Raw genomic sequence first — 20,403 nt, 5'->3', positions numbered from 1 at the left:
GCTGTGGTCTGACACATAAATGTTTCAGAAAAGCACTTGAAAGTGGAATTCAATATGTGTTCATATTGCAGAAAAGAACTAAAAAAACCAGCATGACACTAATATGCAGCTGCTGCTTTAAAAAACTTGGTGTGATCTTTTCTTCTTTTTTACTTGTGGATTTGCATCACCTCTAATCCATTACTAGTAAGGGAAGTTAGAACTAGATCTGGGAAACTTCTTGGAAAGTTTTGCTTCTGGAATGGTAAATTGAGGAGTGATCTTGTATCTTGATTGGTTGAAAAATAGTCAAAAGTAGTGTAAATGAAGTCCTTTGGTAACCTCCGAATAGTAATTAGGAAAGTAAACCTTAAATTGCTAATTAGTCATGCCTTGCTGCTAAAACCATCTCTTTAATCCCTTTGAGGTTGGGCCTATTATAACCTATACAACTTAACTGGATTTCCTTGTCCCTCACTTTGAGATTTTTCTTAATTTAAGGATAGAGCTGTAATATAGGGATTTGGTGCTTAGAAGAAAACTCAAGCACATTTTAATCTCAAACAAAAAAACTTCATTTAAAAATAAGTTTATTGGGTGAAAAGTGTAGGTACTTATCACCTCACTTATGAAACTCAAACATTTAAAGGCAAAAAAATGAGTTGTTAGGGACATCTTACACTGTCCACCTAATAACTAAACCACATTCTTGTCATGTCAAAGAAATTCATACAACCACCTGAATTCCGACTCAGATTAAATGCTGTGCTTTCATGTGTATAAATATCAACACTACATTTGTTTTTTTAAAAAAACAAAAAAACCAAGCAAATTACATGTAGCATGCTTCTATTATGCTAGAGAAAGACATATGTGTTAAGACAAATGTCAGAGTTTCAAGTTGTGTATTTTTTAAATGATCTGTAACTCAGAAATACTGTGAATTTCCTTCTCACTTTGCAGAAAATTTCTCTTTTCATCTCAGAATAAATGTCAATTTTTAAGCCACATCAGTTTTTAAAATCAGTTATTGGAATTGCTAAAAGGGGCTTTACAATAGAAAGTGGTTGTACCTAGCCAAGTAGTTTTCTGCCACTCCATAATGTATTTGTCTGTGAACACCCACATATGTGCATATATACATATGTATAAACATATGAGAGAGACTACATGAAGGTGTTCTATGAAGGCTTTATTGGCATGGGTTTGAGATGGTCACATTACTTCAGAATAGCAATGTTACAAATGAATTATGCTGTTCATTCCAAACTCATGCAGATAAAAATACTTCATTATCGTCGATTCCAGATATGCCACATTTTACAGGATAACTATTTTACCAGTGTTTTAAGAGATTTTTTTTTAAATTTGATTGCATTCTTCCACCTGAAAGCTAAATGTCTTGACCAGTTGGAATCCAACAGTGCAGGACTCAGAGGGAGAAAAAAAAACAACCCAAAACAAATACATCTGAAACACTTCTTAAAATGCATACGTTATACATAAATATGCCACAGCTTTTAAGTCCCATTACCTTGAGACCTGCCAGAGAAGCAAGTGCTGGGTGTCCAAGTGGGAAGCTGGAAACTCTCCTTCCAGTGGCATAAAAACTCCTTTTTTCTAAACCTGATGGGTTGATAGGTGTCAGACCTTAGTCTTGTCATTGGCCCAAGACTGAATATTCCCTGTCCTGGTCCTCAGGACAATATGGTTTGGTGGAAAGAAGGAGACGTTTATCTTGATCTCCCCAGTACCCCTACCCAGGTTAGTAGGAAGGACAGTACAGCTCCAGGCAGTTGATATCCTCTCTGGGTATGTCTACATTACAATTAAAAACCCACAGCTGGCCTGTGCCAGCTGACTCAAGCTTGTGAGGCATGGGCTGTGGGGCTGTTTAATTACAGAGTAGACTTCCGGGCTCAGGCTGACTCCCAAGCTCTGGGACCCTATAACTTTGCAGGGTCCTAGAGCCTGGGCTCTAGCCTAAGCCCCGAAGTCTACACTGCAGTGAACCAGCTCCTCAGCTTGAGCCCCAGTCAGCTGGCACAGGCCAGCCGTGGTGTCTAATTGCAGTGTGGACATACTCTCTGTGAAGACCCTGTGTTGTGTTTCTTGAGAAACCGCCACTTGCTAGTAGAGGCCCAGTAGTGCAGCCCTATTAGGAACTGCCAAGGAGCCAGGGAACTAGAACTGCCGTCTTTGGATGCCCCAGTCTTCTGTAGATTTGCTGGGTTCTGGGCTGGACAGCTCCTTCTTTGGGGACAGAGGTCAGCATTATCCTCACTGGAATGGTTTGGGGAAAATTCAGTGGGGATATTCCTAGAGTTTCACTCTTCTACCAGAGGAGTTGCTCTGAGCTACTGGCAGAAAAAAAACAAACCTGTTTTCATTCTCTTTCACTTCTCCCTCCCCAGATTTTTGCCATGCACTGGGATTCTCTTCCCCAGGTGCTCTTCCTTCTCTCTCCCGCTCACCAGACTTATTCTGCCTATAACCTCATCCACAGTGGAGAAGCGAGGCCTGTTTCAGGGCAGAAGGAGGAAGTGTGAATATCTGTGCTTCTTCCTTCCCCTGCAGGCTTTGCTGGCTGCAGCAACCCAAGAGTTGGCTGACACCAACTGACCAGGTGGAGGGAGACATAGAGAATGGTTTGGTCCTGTATTAAGTGGTGAAGAGCAGTAATGGCAGGGCATCATGTTTTAGGGGAAGGTGAAGAGCTATTTCATTTTAAGTGCCCAGGCATTAGAGCTGTCAGATTTTGGCTGTAGGGTGGAAGTTGGTAAGGTTATGTCTACACTTAAAATGCTACAGCAATGCAGCTGCACCACTGTAATGCTTCAGTGTAGAGACAATCTACACTGACAGGAGCGGTTCTCCCATTGGCAGGGGCGGCTCCAGACCCCAGCACGCCAAGCGCGTGCTTGGGGCGGCATACCACGGGGGGCGCTCTGACGGTCGCCGGGAAGGCTGCAGGCGGCTCCAGTGGACCTCCTGCAGGCGTGCCTGCGGAGGGTCCGCTGGTCCCGCATGGCTTTGGTGGAGCCACGGGACCAGCGGACCCTCCACAGGCACGCCTGCGGGAGGTCCACCGGAGCCGCGGGACCGGCGACAGGCAGAGCGCCTCCCGCGGCATGCCGCCCTGCTTGGGGCGGCGAAATGTCTAGAGCCGCCCCTGCCCATTGGCATAGGTAAACCACTTCCCCAAGAGGCGGTAGCTAAGTTGAAGAAAGAATTCTTCTATCGAACTAGCACTGTCTACGCCAGTGGTTAGGTCGGGATTGCTATGTCCTGAGAGAGGTAGCTATTCCACTGTAAATTCCTAGTATAGACCAGGCCTAAGACATGTCTCTTCCCTGCCTTCCCCCTCTGCCAGGTTTGCACCAATGCTGCTGACCAGCACCATCTCCCCCGAAAAGAAGGCTGACACTTCTTGGTAACATGACAGTTTACTGTTTGATTTTAGGTTTATGCTTCACCATGAACCTGACAGGCCCATGTGAGCTGAGATGAGCTTGTTTACTTCAATTTTACTCTCTGGCTGGCAGCTCACTTTATTTAAAAAAAAAAAAAAAGTGAGTCTTGACATGTCTATAAAACTATAATGCAGCCACATGATGAGTATCCTGTCTACACGTTTCTAACAGATAATCATTTTCTTTCTTATAAAATGTAGTTATTCACCATATTCTCATTTAAATGGTGTAGTGTGAAGTCATTGGGGTCTGTCTTACTAGAGATTTATGATGATCCTGAATTAGCTATTTCAGCCCTTTATTTGTGTTTGTGGTATTTGGGCTTCTTTGAAGCAGATGAAAAAAATGTGGTACCATTTTCAAGAACAACTCTAAATTAGGAGAATAACATAAGAGGCTTGAAAATAAGTGACGTCAGTGCTAGGACACAGCACAGAAAATATCTGTAGTCTAGGCAAGCTCTTGGCAGTGATATGTCCAGGTCTGTGGGAGAACAGCAGATTCAATAGAAAGGTCAGTCTGCTGTCACTGAATCCCAAACTTCCAAAAAGAACTTGGGCTACTAACTACAGAACTTCTTTACAGGTGGAGAACTCATGACAGTATGTACTTGACTTTGCATGATCCAATGCTCCCTCTTCTTTGCACCTTCTTTTCCCCCTGTTCTCTTTCTAGCACACAGTTGCATGGCAGCCGGGAGTTAAGATAACTCCATCTAATAGACGATTGAATGGGAGATGCCACCCATCTATCTGAATGGGGTGTTTGATTATTTTTTAAATTATAAATGAGGAGAAGAATGCTATGGGGAACTTCTTCCCTAATGGCCATTCTAAGCTGATGAGAGAGAAACGTTTTATCTTTGAACAGTAGTTCATGGTCCAGGTTTCTTTTCCTTGCTTTCAAGATAATTCTTCTCAGGCAGAGAAGACCATTTATCCCAATCCGAGGCCTGTTCCACTAGAGCAAGGGGGATAAATAGCTTTCGTTAAATATATTATGTGTGGTGCTGTTAGTCAGAGCAGAGCACAATACCTTAAGATGCAGCTCCTCCATACTTCTCCCTCTGAGAACCTGACTAATGCTGGGAGGGAAAGCTAGCTTCTCCATTATGTCTCCCTGTGTAGGAGTATTTGTGCAATTGCCATATGTTACAGGACTTAATTCCCAAGTACTGTGTGACAGAGAAGCTGGCAGAATTAGGTACTGTTGGCAAGGGGGCAATTGGAATGACTAATTAGGCATTCGGGGGATTCTTTTTACTCCTCTGAATGAGAATTATTCTTTGTGTCTGCAGGACTTGGGAGGCTTATGAAACTCCTTTGAACCACTTCCCACAGATCGCTAATTTCTGTTATCTAAGGCCTTATTTGTAAGAGTTCAGAAACTTCTTAAATTGTAGCAAATCATCAGAGGTGACAGTATTTCCACGTTAAAATTTTAAAAATCCTCCACACTCCAAATTAATTTTTTGAAATGTCCCTTAGTGTATGGCATGTCTTTAGTTCGTTAAATAAAACAAACCATATAGCCTTTTAGATTTTAGTATTTAACAGTGCCTCATTCTGGAGTAACACAACCCTTAAGTTACACTCAGTGAGGAATCACTAGGTTTTCTGCTCAGCTCTCTGTGCTTTTTTCAAAATCGTTAGTAAGCTTAATAATAACTTATGCTCACTGTATATAACTAAGGGTTATAGGGTGTGTTCTGTGTCTATGGGTAACTTCCATTAGTGTGGATAGGAATTATGGCTATGCCCTCTCGTGCATTAATGGAGGACTATAAAAACATTTATTTATTTTTCCTTGGAAAAAGGTTAATTTGCATCTTGGTTCTTAGGACATAGATTTGAGCTAAACCTACACATACACAACAGTCTTCATTACTGAATTTGTAGACTGTTTTTTAAACTGTATACATAGATAACTCTGTGCACTGTTGCTTGCCATTTTAGCCATTGTATCTTCATTCTGCTTCTGCTGCTGATTGGCTCATTCTAGCTATAGATGGGTTTTTTGAACAATGCTGTGGAATTACCTCATGGAACTGCATGGCTTATTGTTTTAATGGCACAAATGAGGTAGTGTTTTGCGAGTACCAGGCACTGCAAAAAAAATATACTTAGTATCTTCATGTGAATGTCTTTAAACAAAATTAATATACTGTAATATGTGATGTACTGTAATATGTAACTATGACCTTTTAACTCTCCAAAGATAAGAACAGAAATATAAAGAAATAGTTGTGGACTAGATCATGACTGTTGTACAGTGTTTGTACCTTTCCGTTCTTAGAACAGATGTATTAATAGCTCATTGCTGATAATATTGTGGTTCTTCATGAAAAGTAAACTATACATGCCCATTCACACTTCATGCACGTCCCAGGGCAGACTCTCACAGCTTACTTACCATTGGCATTTAACCTGCAATGCTGCCTATAATACTGTACCTCTCTCACCTCTCTTGTTTTGTTATCAAATAAAATCCAGTCTCTGCTAGAGAGAGAGAAATTGGAGGTATCTTCTCAAAAGTGATTGAGGAAGAGAGCTTCAGAAAGTTCGGCATTTTAAAGTGGCTCTGAGTATTTTTAAGACAGTCTCAAATTTTTAATCCCATTAATGGAGGACAAGTGATAATGGAAAGAAAAAGTTGCTATCTAATATTAAAAACAAGGGATAATTGAGAAAGGTGGTGCTAATGTGCCTGCAGTTGTACATGGAACTCGTGTGGAAACCGATAAGTCCTTTTGATATACTCTGATTTTTGAAGCTTCCAAAGAGAGATGTATTTGATTTTGTTCTAGCACCTTCATGTGAGCTAGGTTTAAAACATTTAATCAGTGTAAACTAATGATCTGCTTATTGTTCATCCTTTGTTTAGGAGTGTGAGTATGTTTGACATGAGGTGTGAAGATGAAGCTGTGATGCAGCCTCACAGCAAGGCTCGCCATGAAAAACTACAGCATATTCACAACCAACTGAAAGAGGATGAGGATAGATGGCAAGATGTGAGTACAGCATAATGTCGCCTCCAACAACAGCACTTGTCAAGGCAGAGTATTCACTCCAGTAAGGTATAAAATGAACCTGTTAAATCCAGATTCACTGTGTAAATCTCTTCAACAAAACAATCTGGAGTGAGGTTTTCAGGATTAGGATTGCCGCTAAACATAAACGCCTGCAGTTCATCTGGCATTGGATGACATGAGGCTCTGTCTAGTTTTTTTGTTTGAAAAAGCTGCTCTTGCTTCCTGGAAAGCTTTGGAAAATGCTGTGGCTGGGAACAGTTCTGCTTATGCTCTTATCTGTTTTTTTGAAGTAAAAATTCTTGCTAAAATCCATAAATAAGAAAAAGCAAAACTAAACAATACAGACGGAGCCCAGAATGGGCACAGTCCTAATAATTCTGAATAAATGAAGTGTTACGCTTATAACACGCAGACAAGATAATGGTGGATAATTAAAAATTTTCAGTCCAATCCCAGGCAACAAAATTACCCCCAAAGTTTGATTCACTTAAAAGTAGAATGCAACTCCCTTGTACCCCCATAAAAGCCCTCAAAACTCCCCCTGTGTGCTCACTCGTGTATTGGTGCTGATTTCAACAAATCACTGTAAACTCAGATATTCAAGAAAGCATTGAAACTGTATAAGTAAATCAGCACCAAAGGGTTTAATACATATTCACTTTAGGAGCACTGGTTCTAAATGATTAATTTTGAATATCCTGTTAAGATTTTTTTCATTGTAAAGCAATTGGTACAGTCACTTCCTTTATTTATATATATATATATATATATAATATATATATATATATATATATATATATATATAATATATATATATATATATATATAAAAAAAACACTTTGTATACATTTGAGAGGCTGCTTTTAGTAAAGGTTTAATAAATACTAAAACCAGCTGGCTTATAAAACTAAGAACTGATTAGTGCAATAGATGCAGCATGGTAATAGCCTACTGATATCGGGGTGTGTAAGTCCACATCGACTGGGGTTACCCAATAAAGATTTATTCCTTCTGACTTGTATTTTTTCATTTGAGAAGTCTTGGGACTCTGCTGAAATACAAAGCATCCTGAGCTTCTGTATATGAATTTCCTGGACCGTCTCTTGATACTGCACAGTACCGCTCTAATATTTGTTAAGAACAACTATAAATTCCCATATTCAGTGTCCTTGGCACCCTAAGAACAAGGTGAGGACATTGTTTGTATTAATGGTGCGTTATTGTTCTTGATGAATCCACTTGCTAGTATATGCCCATGCGGTAAGTTTGCTAGAGATTTGCAGTTTCATAGATTTCAGTTGCTTGCTTTCTAGCTCTGCTGATTTAAAATAAGAAAGCTTAAAACAAATTATATCTATTTTTTCTCTATTGCAAAAAGAGGAGGGGAGGCAGTTATGTTGTGATTGAAAAACTAATTTCTAAACAGGCAGTACTGGGAGTACATAAATAAGTAAAGGTTTTACTGCTTCAACAGGAATAATTGGTAACAGGAAAACCAGAGAGTACCACGTTTGAAGAAAGGGATTACGGACTGAAATATATGTGGATTGTGTGAAGAATTGCTTTAATGAGCGTTCCCTTGAGTATAACATCAGTATCTTGCTGATTTAAGCTAAATTAAAAGTAACAGTGTGTATTCGTGTTTTTAATAAAGTAAATTATGCTTATAGGACCTTCTGATAGTTTACTGATAAATTCAATTAAGATATTTTTTTCTTCGAGTGCTTGCTCATGTCCATTCCATTGTTGGTGTGTGTGCTACATGCACTGGTGCCGGAAGTTTTTCCCTTATGGTATCTGTAGGGGACTGTTTCTGGCACCCTCTGGAGTGGTGCACATATGTGCTGGTATAAGGGGTGCTGCCAGCCCCCTCTGTCCCTCAGTTCCTTCTTACTGCCAGTGACGGTGCTGGAATGTCTCCTTGCTTTGCAAGCTTTCCTGTCTCAGAGTCTAGTGGTGAATTTGTTGTATATAGTTGTTTAAAGTTGTGTAGTTAATAGTTCCTTTAGTGTAAAGTTAGAAAACATTAGTCCCGTACGGGACTCAGCCTAGGAACAGGGCATGTCTCAGTCCCTGGGCTTCAAACCTTGTGACTGTTACAAAAAACCCATGCCAGTCAGTGATCTCCATAGAAAGCTGCCTGAAGTGTTTGGGGAAACCATGTGAGCGACAAGTGTTGCATTTGCAAGAGCTTCAGGCCACGGACCAAAAAGAAGCGGGATCTTCGTCTCCGAGCACTCCTTATGGAGTCAGCCCTTGCACTGGCCTCGGAGCCGACAAGATTGGACTCTGCTCCAAGCACTGCAGCCTCGGTGCAGAACGCACCGCCAGCACCGACCTCTGACTGGTGCCAATCCCCATCCTCAGTACCCGCTAAAAAACAAAGAAAGGCCAGGAGGGGTCATTCTTTTGCATCCCATAAGGGGAGCAAAGACCCCCAAGGGGCAGCTCTTCCCCTCCGGACAGTGGCCAGGCTGTGACTCCGGCTGAGCTGTTGAGCCCAATTCAAGACCCGCCTGCCACCCCAAGAAGTGGCACAGGCAATCGGCACCTGGTGGTGCTGTCCCCACCGGAGGCCTTTCAGGCCACTAAAGATATATTGTCCCTTCCGGTACTGCCCATGCTGGCTGCTGAGGTGCCCCATTCAAGGTGTAAACCTGCCTTGGGACCTTTCCAGTGGTCTCCATCAGTGCAGCACCGCTCCTCGCTTCAGGGTGTGCCCTGTCAGTGCTCACCTGAGCAGCAGCACCAGCCCCCGGATGCGGGTCAGCTTACCTGCCAGAATTCCCAGCGTTGGTCCCCAGACTCTAGGCAGCATTCCTCGGGCTCTAGGTGTCAATCGCCTGCTGTCTGGTGCAGATCCACAGAGGTGCGGCACCAGTCCCCAAACGCCCGGTGCCAGGAGCATCCAAGCTGCTCTCCCAGCTCACAGCGCCGTTCCGGAGGGTTGAGATGCCAGTCCCTGGAGCCCTTTCCCCGGATTGCTCATATAGTTCACTGCAGGCATGTTGACGGTCTCCGACACGTCTCGCTCCCATTCCCACTCCCGATCTACAGAGCAGCACCACTCTCTAAGTGTGAGGCATTGATTGCTGGGGTACCATCACCAATCTGCCAAGTGCTGCCGCCGGTCACCAGGGTCGTGGCACCAAGAGCCATTGCCCCCATACAGGTCCTCAGTGGAGGTCTGCAGCCAGAGCTGATGGGATTGGGGTAGACAGGCAGCCTTGGTACTGTTCTGTTCCCCCAGACAAGTCTCTCCCTCCTCAGACAGCGAGGAGAAGACCCTGCCCGCTGGCCAAGGCCGCCCACCAGTGGCAGCATGGCCCCAGGGCCAGTGGCCAGCCCCTTAGCAACTATGGAACCCCTGGGGGTTTTCCCACCTATTGCAGGGGCATAGGTCGGTCTCAGAGGCATCTGAAAGATGGTCAGCGACAGTCTCCCGTGCACCCCCTGACTCGGATGCGGAGTCAGAGCAGGCTCCCCAGGGCCAGCCAGCATCAGCCGAGGCTCCCCTAGCAGAAGCAGTGGAGTTGGCAGACTGTCTATACCCGCCCCCTCATCATCTTCACCTAATGAGGTGATAGTGGGGCCCTCTCACTCAGTTCCCCAGAATGATGCAAGGGCCCACCAGGAGCTTTAGAAGAGGGTTGCCTCAAATCGGGGGATGGAAGCCGAGGAACTGGTGGAGCCCTCAGACTTCCTGTTGGATCTGCTGAGTGCAGCAGCCCTCTCCAAAGTGGCATTACTGGTGCACAAGGGAGTGGTGAAAATTACTAAGGCTCTGTGGCAGACGCCCTCCTCCCTGCCCTTCAATCAAGGTGCACCTGGCTGCCATATTGGCCTTCCATCCTCACATCCACAGTAGATTGGTGTTATCACATGAGATGTCGATCAGATTCCTGAAAGGCCTTGAAAGACTCTTTCCACCAGTCCAGGACCCAGTTCCTCAATGGAACCTCAACCTGGTCCTCTTCAGGCTCATGGGTCCGCCCTTTTAACCTATGGCTTCTTGTTCCCTTTCCCACTTGTTGTGAAAAGTTGCATTCCTTGTAGCTATTACCCCGGTGAGACGTGTCTCCAAAATGAAAGCCCTCACTTCGAAGTCCTCGTACGTGGTATTTTACAAGGACAAGGTCCAGTTGCGGCCCCATCCGGCCTTCCTGACAAAGGTGGTGTTGCACTTCCATGTCAACCAGGATATCTTCTTCCTGGTGTTGTGTCCAAAGCCTTAAATGACCAATGAGGAGAGGCAGCTGCACACTCAGATGTCAGGCATGCCCTGGCATTCTATCTGGAATGCACCAAGCCCTTCTACAAATCGACCCAGCTCTTTATCACGATAGCTGACAGAATGAAGGCCTTTTGGTGTCCTCTCAGAGGATTTTGAATTGGATCACCACCTGCATCCCTACTTGTTACGAGTTGGTGCAGGCTGTGCCTGCACCGATGGTGAAGGCTCACTCGACTAGGACTAAGGCGTCTTCGGCTGCCTTCCTGATGGACATCCCTATCCAGGACAGCTGCAGGGCTGCAACCTGGTCTTGAGTACACATGTTCACCACACCTTACGCCATCACCCCGCAAGTGAGAGATGATGCTGGATTTAGCAGAGTTGTGTTGCAATCAACACATCCATGAACTCCTACCAGCGTCCGGTGGCACTGCTTGGGAGTCCCCTACAATGGAATGGACATGAGCAAGCACTTGAAGAAGAAAAGACGGTTACCTTTCATAATTGGTGTTCTTTGAGATGTGTTATGCATGTCCATTCCGTGACTTACCCTCCTTCCCCTCTGTCAGAGTTCTGGCAAGAAGGAACTGAGGGAGTGGGGAGCTGGCGGTGCCCCTTATATTGGTGCATATGCGCACCACTCCAGAGGGTGCCAGAGCCAGTCCCCTATCGATACCACTGAGGGAAAAACTTCTGGCACTGGCGAGCACACACCACAATGGAATGGACATGAGCAAAGCAGCACATCTCAAAGAATGATAGCTACAAAAGGTAACCGTCTCTTCTGGACTAAAGTGCCATTTAGAAAACTGTGTAGTTCATGAAATAATGTTTGAAACAAGTATCAGTATAGTAATGCTGTTTTTCTTTTAAACTATAACTTGCTAAAAATACTTGAAATATGTTCTGTACACTAATTTTGTAATGGTATTAAACTAGTTGTCAGAGTGACCAATATGTCCTTCCTATTGTTTATATATGAATATCAAGCTGTTTTCTTAAAATAAAACTTGGCTGTGTAATATTTGGCTGCAAAATAGTTTTATAGCTTTGGAACATTGCCTTAGTGATTTTACAGTGTTGATAACATTCTAGTATCTAATATAGGGACATATCTTCTTCCATAGTCCTCTGTGGCCACAAAAGGCTCTGAATACATGAACCAAAGAGGATGCAAGGAACATATGACATGGGTTGTGTTCTTTGAGGTTTTCGTTACCTCAGCTCATGGCTACTTTGTTCACAAAGGGATGGAACAGTCAGTGAATCCTCAGAGTTGTGGATATACTAACCAACTTGTAGGTGGAGAAGTTGCAGAGCAACAAGGAAGGTTACTACCCTGAGGCTGCAACAGGGGGTAGAAGAACAGGCCCACTGACCTCCGTGATGCAGGAGGAGGATTTCATCCTCTTGAATCACTGTGATTTCCACCTTCCAACACTCGCTCTATACCATATCTGTTTATTCTTCATGCTGTAGCGACCAGGGTTTTCCCCAGAGTCATTAGGATGAAGACGAAAGATTAATATGCTGATCTTTGGATAACTGGACTTCTCAATGTTTTCAGTTAATACAGGACTGCAGCACTAGAAAGTCACAACAGGCCCATCACAAATTAAGATTAGTGACATGACCAATAGGGAAAAAATGAACTGGCAAAGATGTGGAAACTATAGTGAAACCCACTGACAGAAATAGTCAATTTTTTTTTATTTTAAAAAAATTATTAATTTCCTTTATCACTTTTTTTTTAATTAAGGATTGTTACACTGTTGGCCATTTAGGTATGTGAAATCAGTCTACAGCTGGAGTCATTCAGTTATTGAGTAGTCAGCTGTCGATTGAGGTGTTCCGTGGTTGGTTAAGTAACAGCCTCACAGCTGATCATTTCTGTAACTAGTGTTCTAAAGCTCTGAATGTGCATGTGTGTTCCCTTCTGGTATAGGATCTGGCACGGTGGAAAAGTCGGAGAAGAAGCGCTTCACAGGACCTAATTAAAAAAGAAGCAGAGAGAAAGAAGATGGAAAGGTTATTGAGTGGCGGTGATGGAACAAGTGAGCGAAGGAAAAGTATCAAGACTTACAGAGAAATTGTGGAGGAGAAGTAGGTTGTTCTATAGAAGTGCAGTTGCATATTTAAGAATACCGTGTGCTTCAAGTGTTTTTGTGTAGCTGTTGCTCTGCTTGTAGTGGGGACATCATGCCTGAGGAAAGAAATGAGCTACTCTTACAGTTACGCATAATCACTGTAGTGTGGATTGTAGAGGAGAATTTGGCACAAATTTCACCTCAGGCTTGGTGCACATGAGTAATTCTCTCTGTGTTAATCTTTGCTTGGTAATCTTTCTTGTGTTGCCTCCCACACAGAGAGAGAAGAGAAAAGGAGCTGCACGAAGCCTACAAGAATGCCAGGTCACGTGAGGAAGCGGAGAGCATTCTCCAACAATACATTGAAAGGTTCACCATTAGCGAAGCTGTCCTTGAACGTTTGGAGATGCCAAAAATTCTGGAAAGAAGCCATTCAGTGGAGCCAAATTCATCATCACCACCGAAGGACCCAAATCCTATGAGATACTTACGGCAACAATCGCTGCCTCCTCCAAAATACACTGCCACTATTGAAGCAACCATTGTTCCCATCAGTGAATCAGAAGCCACTCTTTCAACAGGCCAAACATCTCCAAGCAAATCTGTTGTCTCCAAGGCTGTGCCTATGCTGACACCCAAGCCTTACACACAACCCAAAAACACGCAGCAGGTCTTGAAAACATTTAAGGTAGGATGCCTTCCACTGGTCAAAATCAATTAAATGCCAAAGGAACACCAACATATGTCATGCGAATTCATAAATGTGAAAGACAATTTAGGATTAAGGAATATGGGAAGCAACATACCCATACATTACAAAATTCATCATTTTGTTTTTTTGTGGTGAGAGAAAAATGGTTGGGGGGGGGTATTGGCAGCTTTGCCTATTATTAAGGTTGCCTCACACTTACATTATAAGACCCTGTTTTCAGTTGCTTGCAACTTTGTGAATCTTTAACCATTCAGACCGAAATTTTCCATGCTAGATGTGTGCCTCAGGCTGAATTTTTTACCTCACTCTAGTCAAACCCTGCTCTGAAGACAGGCATATTAATTTCCTTATAGGCTTTTTTATGGCTTTTCTGCGGTGCTGTACTGTCTGAGTGCTTGAATATTAATGGATTTATTTTCACAACACATTATTGAGATGAAGGGGTATTATTATCCCCCTTTTACAGATGGGGAAATGAGGCACAGAGAAATTTAAGGGAAAGTATTCATTAATTCTGAATGCCCAAGGTGAGATGCTGAGGGCTTGATTTTTCAGAGTTCTTAGCATTATTGAGCACTTCCAACATTCAAAACACAGCTCCCATTGACTTCAGTTGCAACTGTGTGCGATCAGCATTTCTGCAAATCAGACTCGGGGGGCTCAAGTCAGGCACCCAGAAAATGAGGAACACACAATGAGTGACCGCTTGTGAAATGTTTGGTTTAAGTGACTTGCCCAGCATTACAGAGAAACTCTGGCAGAGGCAAGGACAGAATCCCATTCTCCAGGGCAGCATTTACCTGTCTTAATCATAATAATTTGTAATGACTGGTGATTAGAATATAAAGCATTCTCCTATATAGGTTTTAAATTAGCAAATGGAAAAAGAAAGAAACCTTAAAATACCATTGAATGAGATCATCAATGCATAATTATGTTTTTCTCCCCTAAGACATGATCCACCCTCCTACTCTAATCCTAAATTAATTCCCTATAAATAAAAATAAAAATAGTTCCTATCCCCCTTAATTCACATGAGGTGCAATGTGCTATCCAAGCAACCCCTTAACCTAAATTAGCATATTTCTTCCTCTCCTCTTCTTGCATGATGTCAGCTGTCCTGGTGCTTGTCTTGTTGTACTCAATTTCCATTGTAATTTCCTTGGAACAGAGATTGTGTCTTTACTTCATGTATAAAGCAAAATACATTCCTATGATGCTAGATTAATATTTTATATCTTGAAATATATTTTTCTGGTGTTCACTGCCAGAGGATTCATGTTGATTTGCTGAAATATAAAACTAGTAACTCCATTTTTCCTCCATTGTCTTGATCAGCCTCTTGACGTTTGAATTTAACAGTTCCTCTTGCATGACACATGGCTCTTTCTCTGGCTTCTGATCCTGACTATTTTTAAAAAATTCATTGGACGAAAATAAAGGGAAGAAGTAGGTATATGTGGACAATCTAAAGAGAACACACTAAGTCTGCTCAGAGCTTAGCTGCTTGCTTTATGCGGGACAGTGTGATCTATCTCAGTAAGAATTATCCAAAAAAGAATTGTTATACAATTGCTTTACCCTGTTTAAATTAAAACACTGATATATTTATGATGCTTTGCCATGATGACAGTGTGTTGACTCGCTCCAAATCAGGAGGAGGGGAATATGTTTGTTTAACTCTGCAACCAGGGCATCTGTTCTGATCATTCAAACATTTGCTTTTCCTCCCTATGTAAATAGAGAAATGTTTTAGTCTAAACAGAGACATGAAAATGGATGGCTTAACTAGCCAGTATTTTTCTGGCTTTTTTATTTTTAAAAGCTTTTATAACCTGTCTAGTAGATAATACAACAAAATCCCAGAGGACTTGTGGGTTCAAGACCTGCCAACATTTGTATTCAGAATTAAACTATGAGTAGTAATGACTTGGGCAGACGATGGTGGTGATAGGAGAGATGGGGAGGTTGTCTTTTTTACTGCATAACGATAACATTTGACATGCACATTAAAATCTGCTGTTCGCGCTGTTGCTTTTCCCCATTTAAGGCCAATTTTTGTAAGGTGCTAAGCACCTTCAGCCCTCACTGCTTTCACTGGGACTTGAGGGCACTGAGCATCTCACAGAAAATACCCACTTCCTGGCCACGTTTGGCCTTTAATGAATTTCCCTAATGTACAGAGCATAGCCTTGATTGATCATACAAACAGGAAAAGTCAGCAGAAAGTGCAGTTTGCTCTTGATCCAGAGCTGGTTGTGTATGCCAAGTTGAGTTGCTTTCCAGGAGGGTTCTACTCAAACCGTTGACTAAAAAACGTAAACCAAGGGTAGCTGAATGGAGAAAAATTGAGAGGTGAGGGAAACTGTATGCCACTTTAAATGTTTCAGTTTATTGAAAAGACCTGTTCCCTGTCCTTCACGTTCTTTGCATCGATTTTGAATAGTACTCTAAAGCATAATGTTCCATGGAATGGTTTGCCTCTGAATTTGTATTTACATTTTTATTTATATAGTACCTGTAGATTAGCCATCTCAAAACATTTCACATGGCCCATGCTACCCATCTCTTATGTGGCATTGATCTGTGTGATCTCTTTGCCAGCAGTAACAGCCTTTGTTGCCCAGAAGTCCAATTTTCCCTCAAACATCTTTTCACTTTTTTCCCATGATGCTCCTTATTGATGGATGGAGCTCCATTTAAACAAATCTGCAAAACCACTACTTTATCCTCCTTCAAATCTCTCCTTAAAACTCAATTTGCCTTCATGCCTGCAAAACACTCAACTATAGCTAAGCAGCTGATGTGTTGTGACTGCTGCTTATTACGCTGATCATAACATCAGCTCACTATTACCTTGCACTTTCCCTATCTACTGTATCCATCTGTTGTGTCTCATCATACTTAGCTTGTAAGTTCTGTGGGGCAGAAATCTTCGCTATATGTTCATACAGTGACTTACACAATGGGGCTTGGATCCTGACTGGACCCTTTAGGTGCTACCCTAATTCAAAATCTAATAGTGGTATTAATAAATGTGAACTTTGTTTTTAAAAAGTGATGAGCTAAAGGAAAGTCAGTGACATGATCAAGCTAAAGAAGATGCGGTTAGAACCAGCTTGATCCCTAATTCGTTGCTCCTCAGTGTAGGGCAGGGGTAGGCAACCTATGGCACAGGTGCCGAAGGTGGCACGCGAGCTGATTTTCAGTGGCACTCACACTGCCCAGGTCCTGACTACCGGTCCGGGGGGCTCTGCATTTTAATTTAATTTTAAATGAAGCTCCTTAAACATTTTAAAAAATCTTGTTTACTTTACATACAACAATAGTTTAGTTATATATTATAGACTTATAGAAAGAGACCTTCTAAAAACATTAAAATGTATTATTGGCACGCAAAACCTTAAATTAGAGTGAATAAATGAAGACTCGGCACACCACTTGTGAAAGGTTGCCAACCCCTGGTGTAGGGTTATGAATGCTGAGAAGGGGGACCAAGATAGCTTGAACTGCGACTTCTCTACCTTGAGAATGGAAATAGCTAACTCTTTTCTGATGTGTATTTTTAATAGATATTGTCCATTTGCCATCTAGTGAGGAAGGCAGAGTGACATGTCTCTTTTCTTCTCTGGGGAGCAGAGGGGAAGCCCTCTCTGCCCCCCTCCCTCCCAGCCTATTGGAACTTTGTTTCCAAACCCTTGTTTGATGGGGGTGGGGAGCTGGCTTCAGGCTTTCTCCCTTATGAGTAGTGGGGCAAAGGAATACTTGGCTGAGTTCTGCTGCTTTTGATCTTTTAAACATAAAGCTACTGTGCTCCAGAGTGCACAGTCCACCTAGTATTAAGATGAGACCAGCTGATTACATAGCAATTCATTGGTATAGTTTGTAGATGCTTGTGCATGCTTGTCTCTCTGTGATGCTCTGCATAACTAAAGGAGTCAGTATAGGTATCCTTTAAAGTTTGGTGCAGTAGCTTGAAAATGTACTGTGAAGCCATATTTCCAAGTCATCCTGTTTGTTTAGAACTCTGCCTAAAATTTGAGGTATCCTGTGGATGTTTAATTATTTCATCACTTGTGAATTAGGATCTACTGAGGTCTTGAGGGTCACACCTCATTAGTTTCTCTCTCTCACGCTCCTCTTTTGCTTTTTATTGAAGCTTCCCCATCCCTAGTATTCCCTGATTTTCCCTACTGACTGAGCCACCCCCTTGATTTTTTTCTCTTTAAAAAACACTTTTTATGTTAATGCCCACAAAAGTGTGTTTACAACTTATGGGAGAGAAAAAGTTTATCTTCTCCTCCTGGATATCCTAGTGATCCTATCTCCTGAGTGTCTGTATTGTTGTTGTAAACTCTTCAAGGCAGGGACTGTCTTTCATTTTGTGCTAAACCGTTGTTAGTATTATATAGATTCTTTATTACTTTATTAATGAAAAATACGTTCCACCTTGATCTTCTGTGCTATGATTAGGGGCTTGGAGAGGGTCCCATATGAGGAAAGATTAAAGAGGCTAGGACTCTTCAGCTTGGAAAAGAGGAGACTAAGGGGGGATATGATAGAGGTATATAAAATCATGAGTGATGTGGAGAAAGTGGACAAGGAAAAGTTATTTACTTATTCCCATAATACAAGAACTAGGGGTCACCAAATGAAATTAATAGGCAGCAGGTTTAAAACAAATAAAAGGAAGTTCTTCTTCACGCAGCGCAGTGTCAACTTGTGGAACTCCTTACCTGAGGAGGTTGTGAAGGCTAGGACTATAACAGGGTTTAAAAGGGAACTGGATAAATTCATGGAGGTTAAGTTCATAAATGGCTATTAGCCAGGGTGGGTAAGGAATGGTGTCCCTAGCCTCTGTTTGTCAGAGGATGGAGATGGATGGCAGGAGAGAGATCACTTGATCATTGCCTGTAAGGTTCACTCCCTCTGGGGCACCTGGCACTGGCCACTGTCGGTAGACAGGATACTGGGCTAGATGGACCTTTTGGTCTGACCTGGTACGGCCGTTCTTATGTTATTTTCTCAGAGTATTTATTTATTGTTCTGCAGGTAGATGGAAAAGTCAGCATGAATGGCGAAACTTTCAATGGACTTGAAGAGAAGGATAAAGAATGTACAACAGTGATATTTGCTCCTTTACTAAGAAGATCTCCAAAGTTTGAAGGGGTGGCCAGAGCGGATGGATCCCCGGTGGAACTGAAGCAGGACACCACTAGCATTGAGCTCAGTTTAAAGAGGCCTGCCACTCACACTGTGCACAGAGAGCTGACAGTAAGAATAAAAAAAACACATCAGCTGTGTTTTCTCTGCATGTTTTCTTTTGCATAATGGATTTAACCACTAGCTAATGGAAAGCCAATGGGCTAAATTTGTTTTAGTTCCAGGATCTGCCCAGGTCAGAAGCATTTATACTTCCTAAGTTTTAGTGTTTCTGCGTTAGGAAGGTAAAGGAACATTGCAGTTGGCTTTTGGTTTTGTATATCATGCAACTGATAAGTGTGCTTTAAATCAGCTGGCATGTTTCATTATGTCCCACTGAGAGATTGACTGTCTGTCCCAGCTATTGTGCAAATTTATTCAGTTCTTCTACTGATGTTAGCTGATTAGATCAGCAACATAATTAGAGTGTGTGAGCCATTGTAATTAGTTGAAGTTCTCCAGATTCAAACAAGAGGATGTTAATGTTTGGCAATGTTTGCATTCAGATAGTCTCTATTCCTTTATCAAAAAGGGGATAAATTATTGAAATACATTGGGTGAGTTTGCTTCCCAACCACCTAAACAAAGAGACCAACTGTAACTTTTCATCTCTCTTGCTATTTTGAGGGGCAGGGCAGAAAACAATGGGCGCATATCACAACAGGTCTCTAGATGCTGCACAATGTAAAAAAACAAAAGAAAGCAAGGACTATCCTACACAAAAAGCACAAAAAAATGAGTGTAAACAAATTGGGGGTTGGGAGAATCTGACCTTTCTCACCATGTACCAAAGATACAAAATCAAGAACACCACAAAAATAACAAAAGCTAGGAATGGTGCTGTGCTACTTTTTCCTAAACTTCGTGGTATTGGCCAGACCCACAATGCTGGGGATGGGGTTTTGATTCATCCCACCTCCCTGGGATGGGAAAGTCTGCTTCATCCCTGGCTTGCATTCTTGGCAGTGGACCCTTTTGTCCTAGTGCTGGTTCTGAACCCAACCATGAGGTCAGGAACAAGCGTGGGAAGCCAGATTATGTCAGGAGCGCAGACCTGGGATTGTCAGAAGGAGCTGGTTTGAAGCCAAGAGTGGTGATAACAGGAAGGGAGGCTGGAGGCAGAGTGAAGGTTGGTTGGGGGGGATAGTGAATTGGACCTATGTGGGGATGAGGATTACCACTGTCCATAGAGAGGTTGAGGTGAGAATGTTTGATAGACATTGGGGTCTCATTTTATTGGAGGGAGCAGCAGCTGAAAAGGAGTTAAAGGTACAATTATAGTCAGAAGAGTAATTATGTGAATAATGGCACCTGCTCCTGTTAGCACTGCAAGACCAATATAGCTATGGAAGAGTGAGCTGGATACTATTCTGCCTTGGTCTTCACCTTCTACAGCGATGAAGGTGATATCATATAAGTGTCTAAATTGATGTAGCTTGAAATTTTCCGTCTATTCGGTTTCTGTTTGCAGAATTGCATTGCCAGAGGTGATGATAATATAGAAGGCAGAACACAGCTTGAATTTTCAGATACCAGGTTGAGTTTGCAGCACTGATGTTTACAAAATAACCTTTTGGTTTGTAAACTGAGTAAACATATGAGTCTTTGCAACAGAATAAATATGCACCCGAACAATGCCATTTTTAGAGTTTCTTCTCAGTAAAGGTTTTGTAATTTCAGATTCA

The 20,403-nt window shown here is 42.4% G+C and overlaps 1 protein-coding gene across 4 annotated transcripts in view; it reads left to right on the top strand.

Annotated features, from left to right (window-relative positions):
* Nucleotides 1-20,403, top strand: part of LIMCH1 (LIM and calponin homology domains 1) — a 307,869-nt gene that overhangs the window by 211,471 nt on the left and 75,995 nt on the right. For all 4 annotated transcript variants that reach the window (XM_045018682.1, XM_045018681.1, XM_045018684.1 and 1 more), the window contains 4 exons: nt 6,336-6,462; nt 12,663-12,820; nt 13,084-13,492; nt 18,569-18,790. In XM_045018682.1, the coding sequence (XP_044874617.1) occupies nt 6,336-6,462; nt 12,663-12,820; nt 13,084-13,492; nt 18,569-18,790 (916 nt within the window). The remainder of the gene's footprint in view (nt 1-6,335; nt 6,463-12,662; nt 12,821-13,083; nt 13,493-18,568; nt 18,791-20,403) is intronic.

The sequence above is a fragment of the Mauremys mutica genome, chromosome 5 (assembly GCF_020497125.1).
Source record: "Mauremys mutica isolate MM-2020 ecotype Southern chromosome 5, ASM2049712v1, whole genome shotgun sequence".
In the NCBI taxonomy this organism is placed as follows: domain Eukaryota; kingdom Metazoa; phylum Chordata; order Testudines; family Geoemydidae; genus Mauremys; species Mauremys mutica.
The sequence above is the reverse complement of the archived record's forward strand: the minus strand, read 5'-3'. Positions and strand labels throughout refer to the sequence as shown.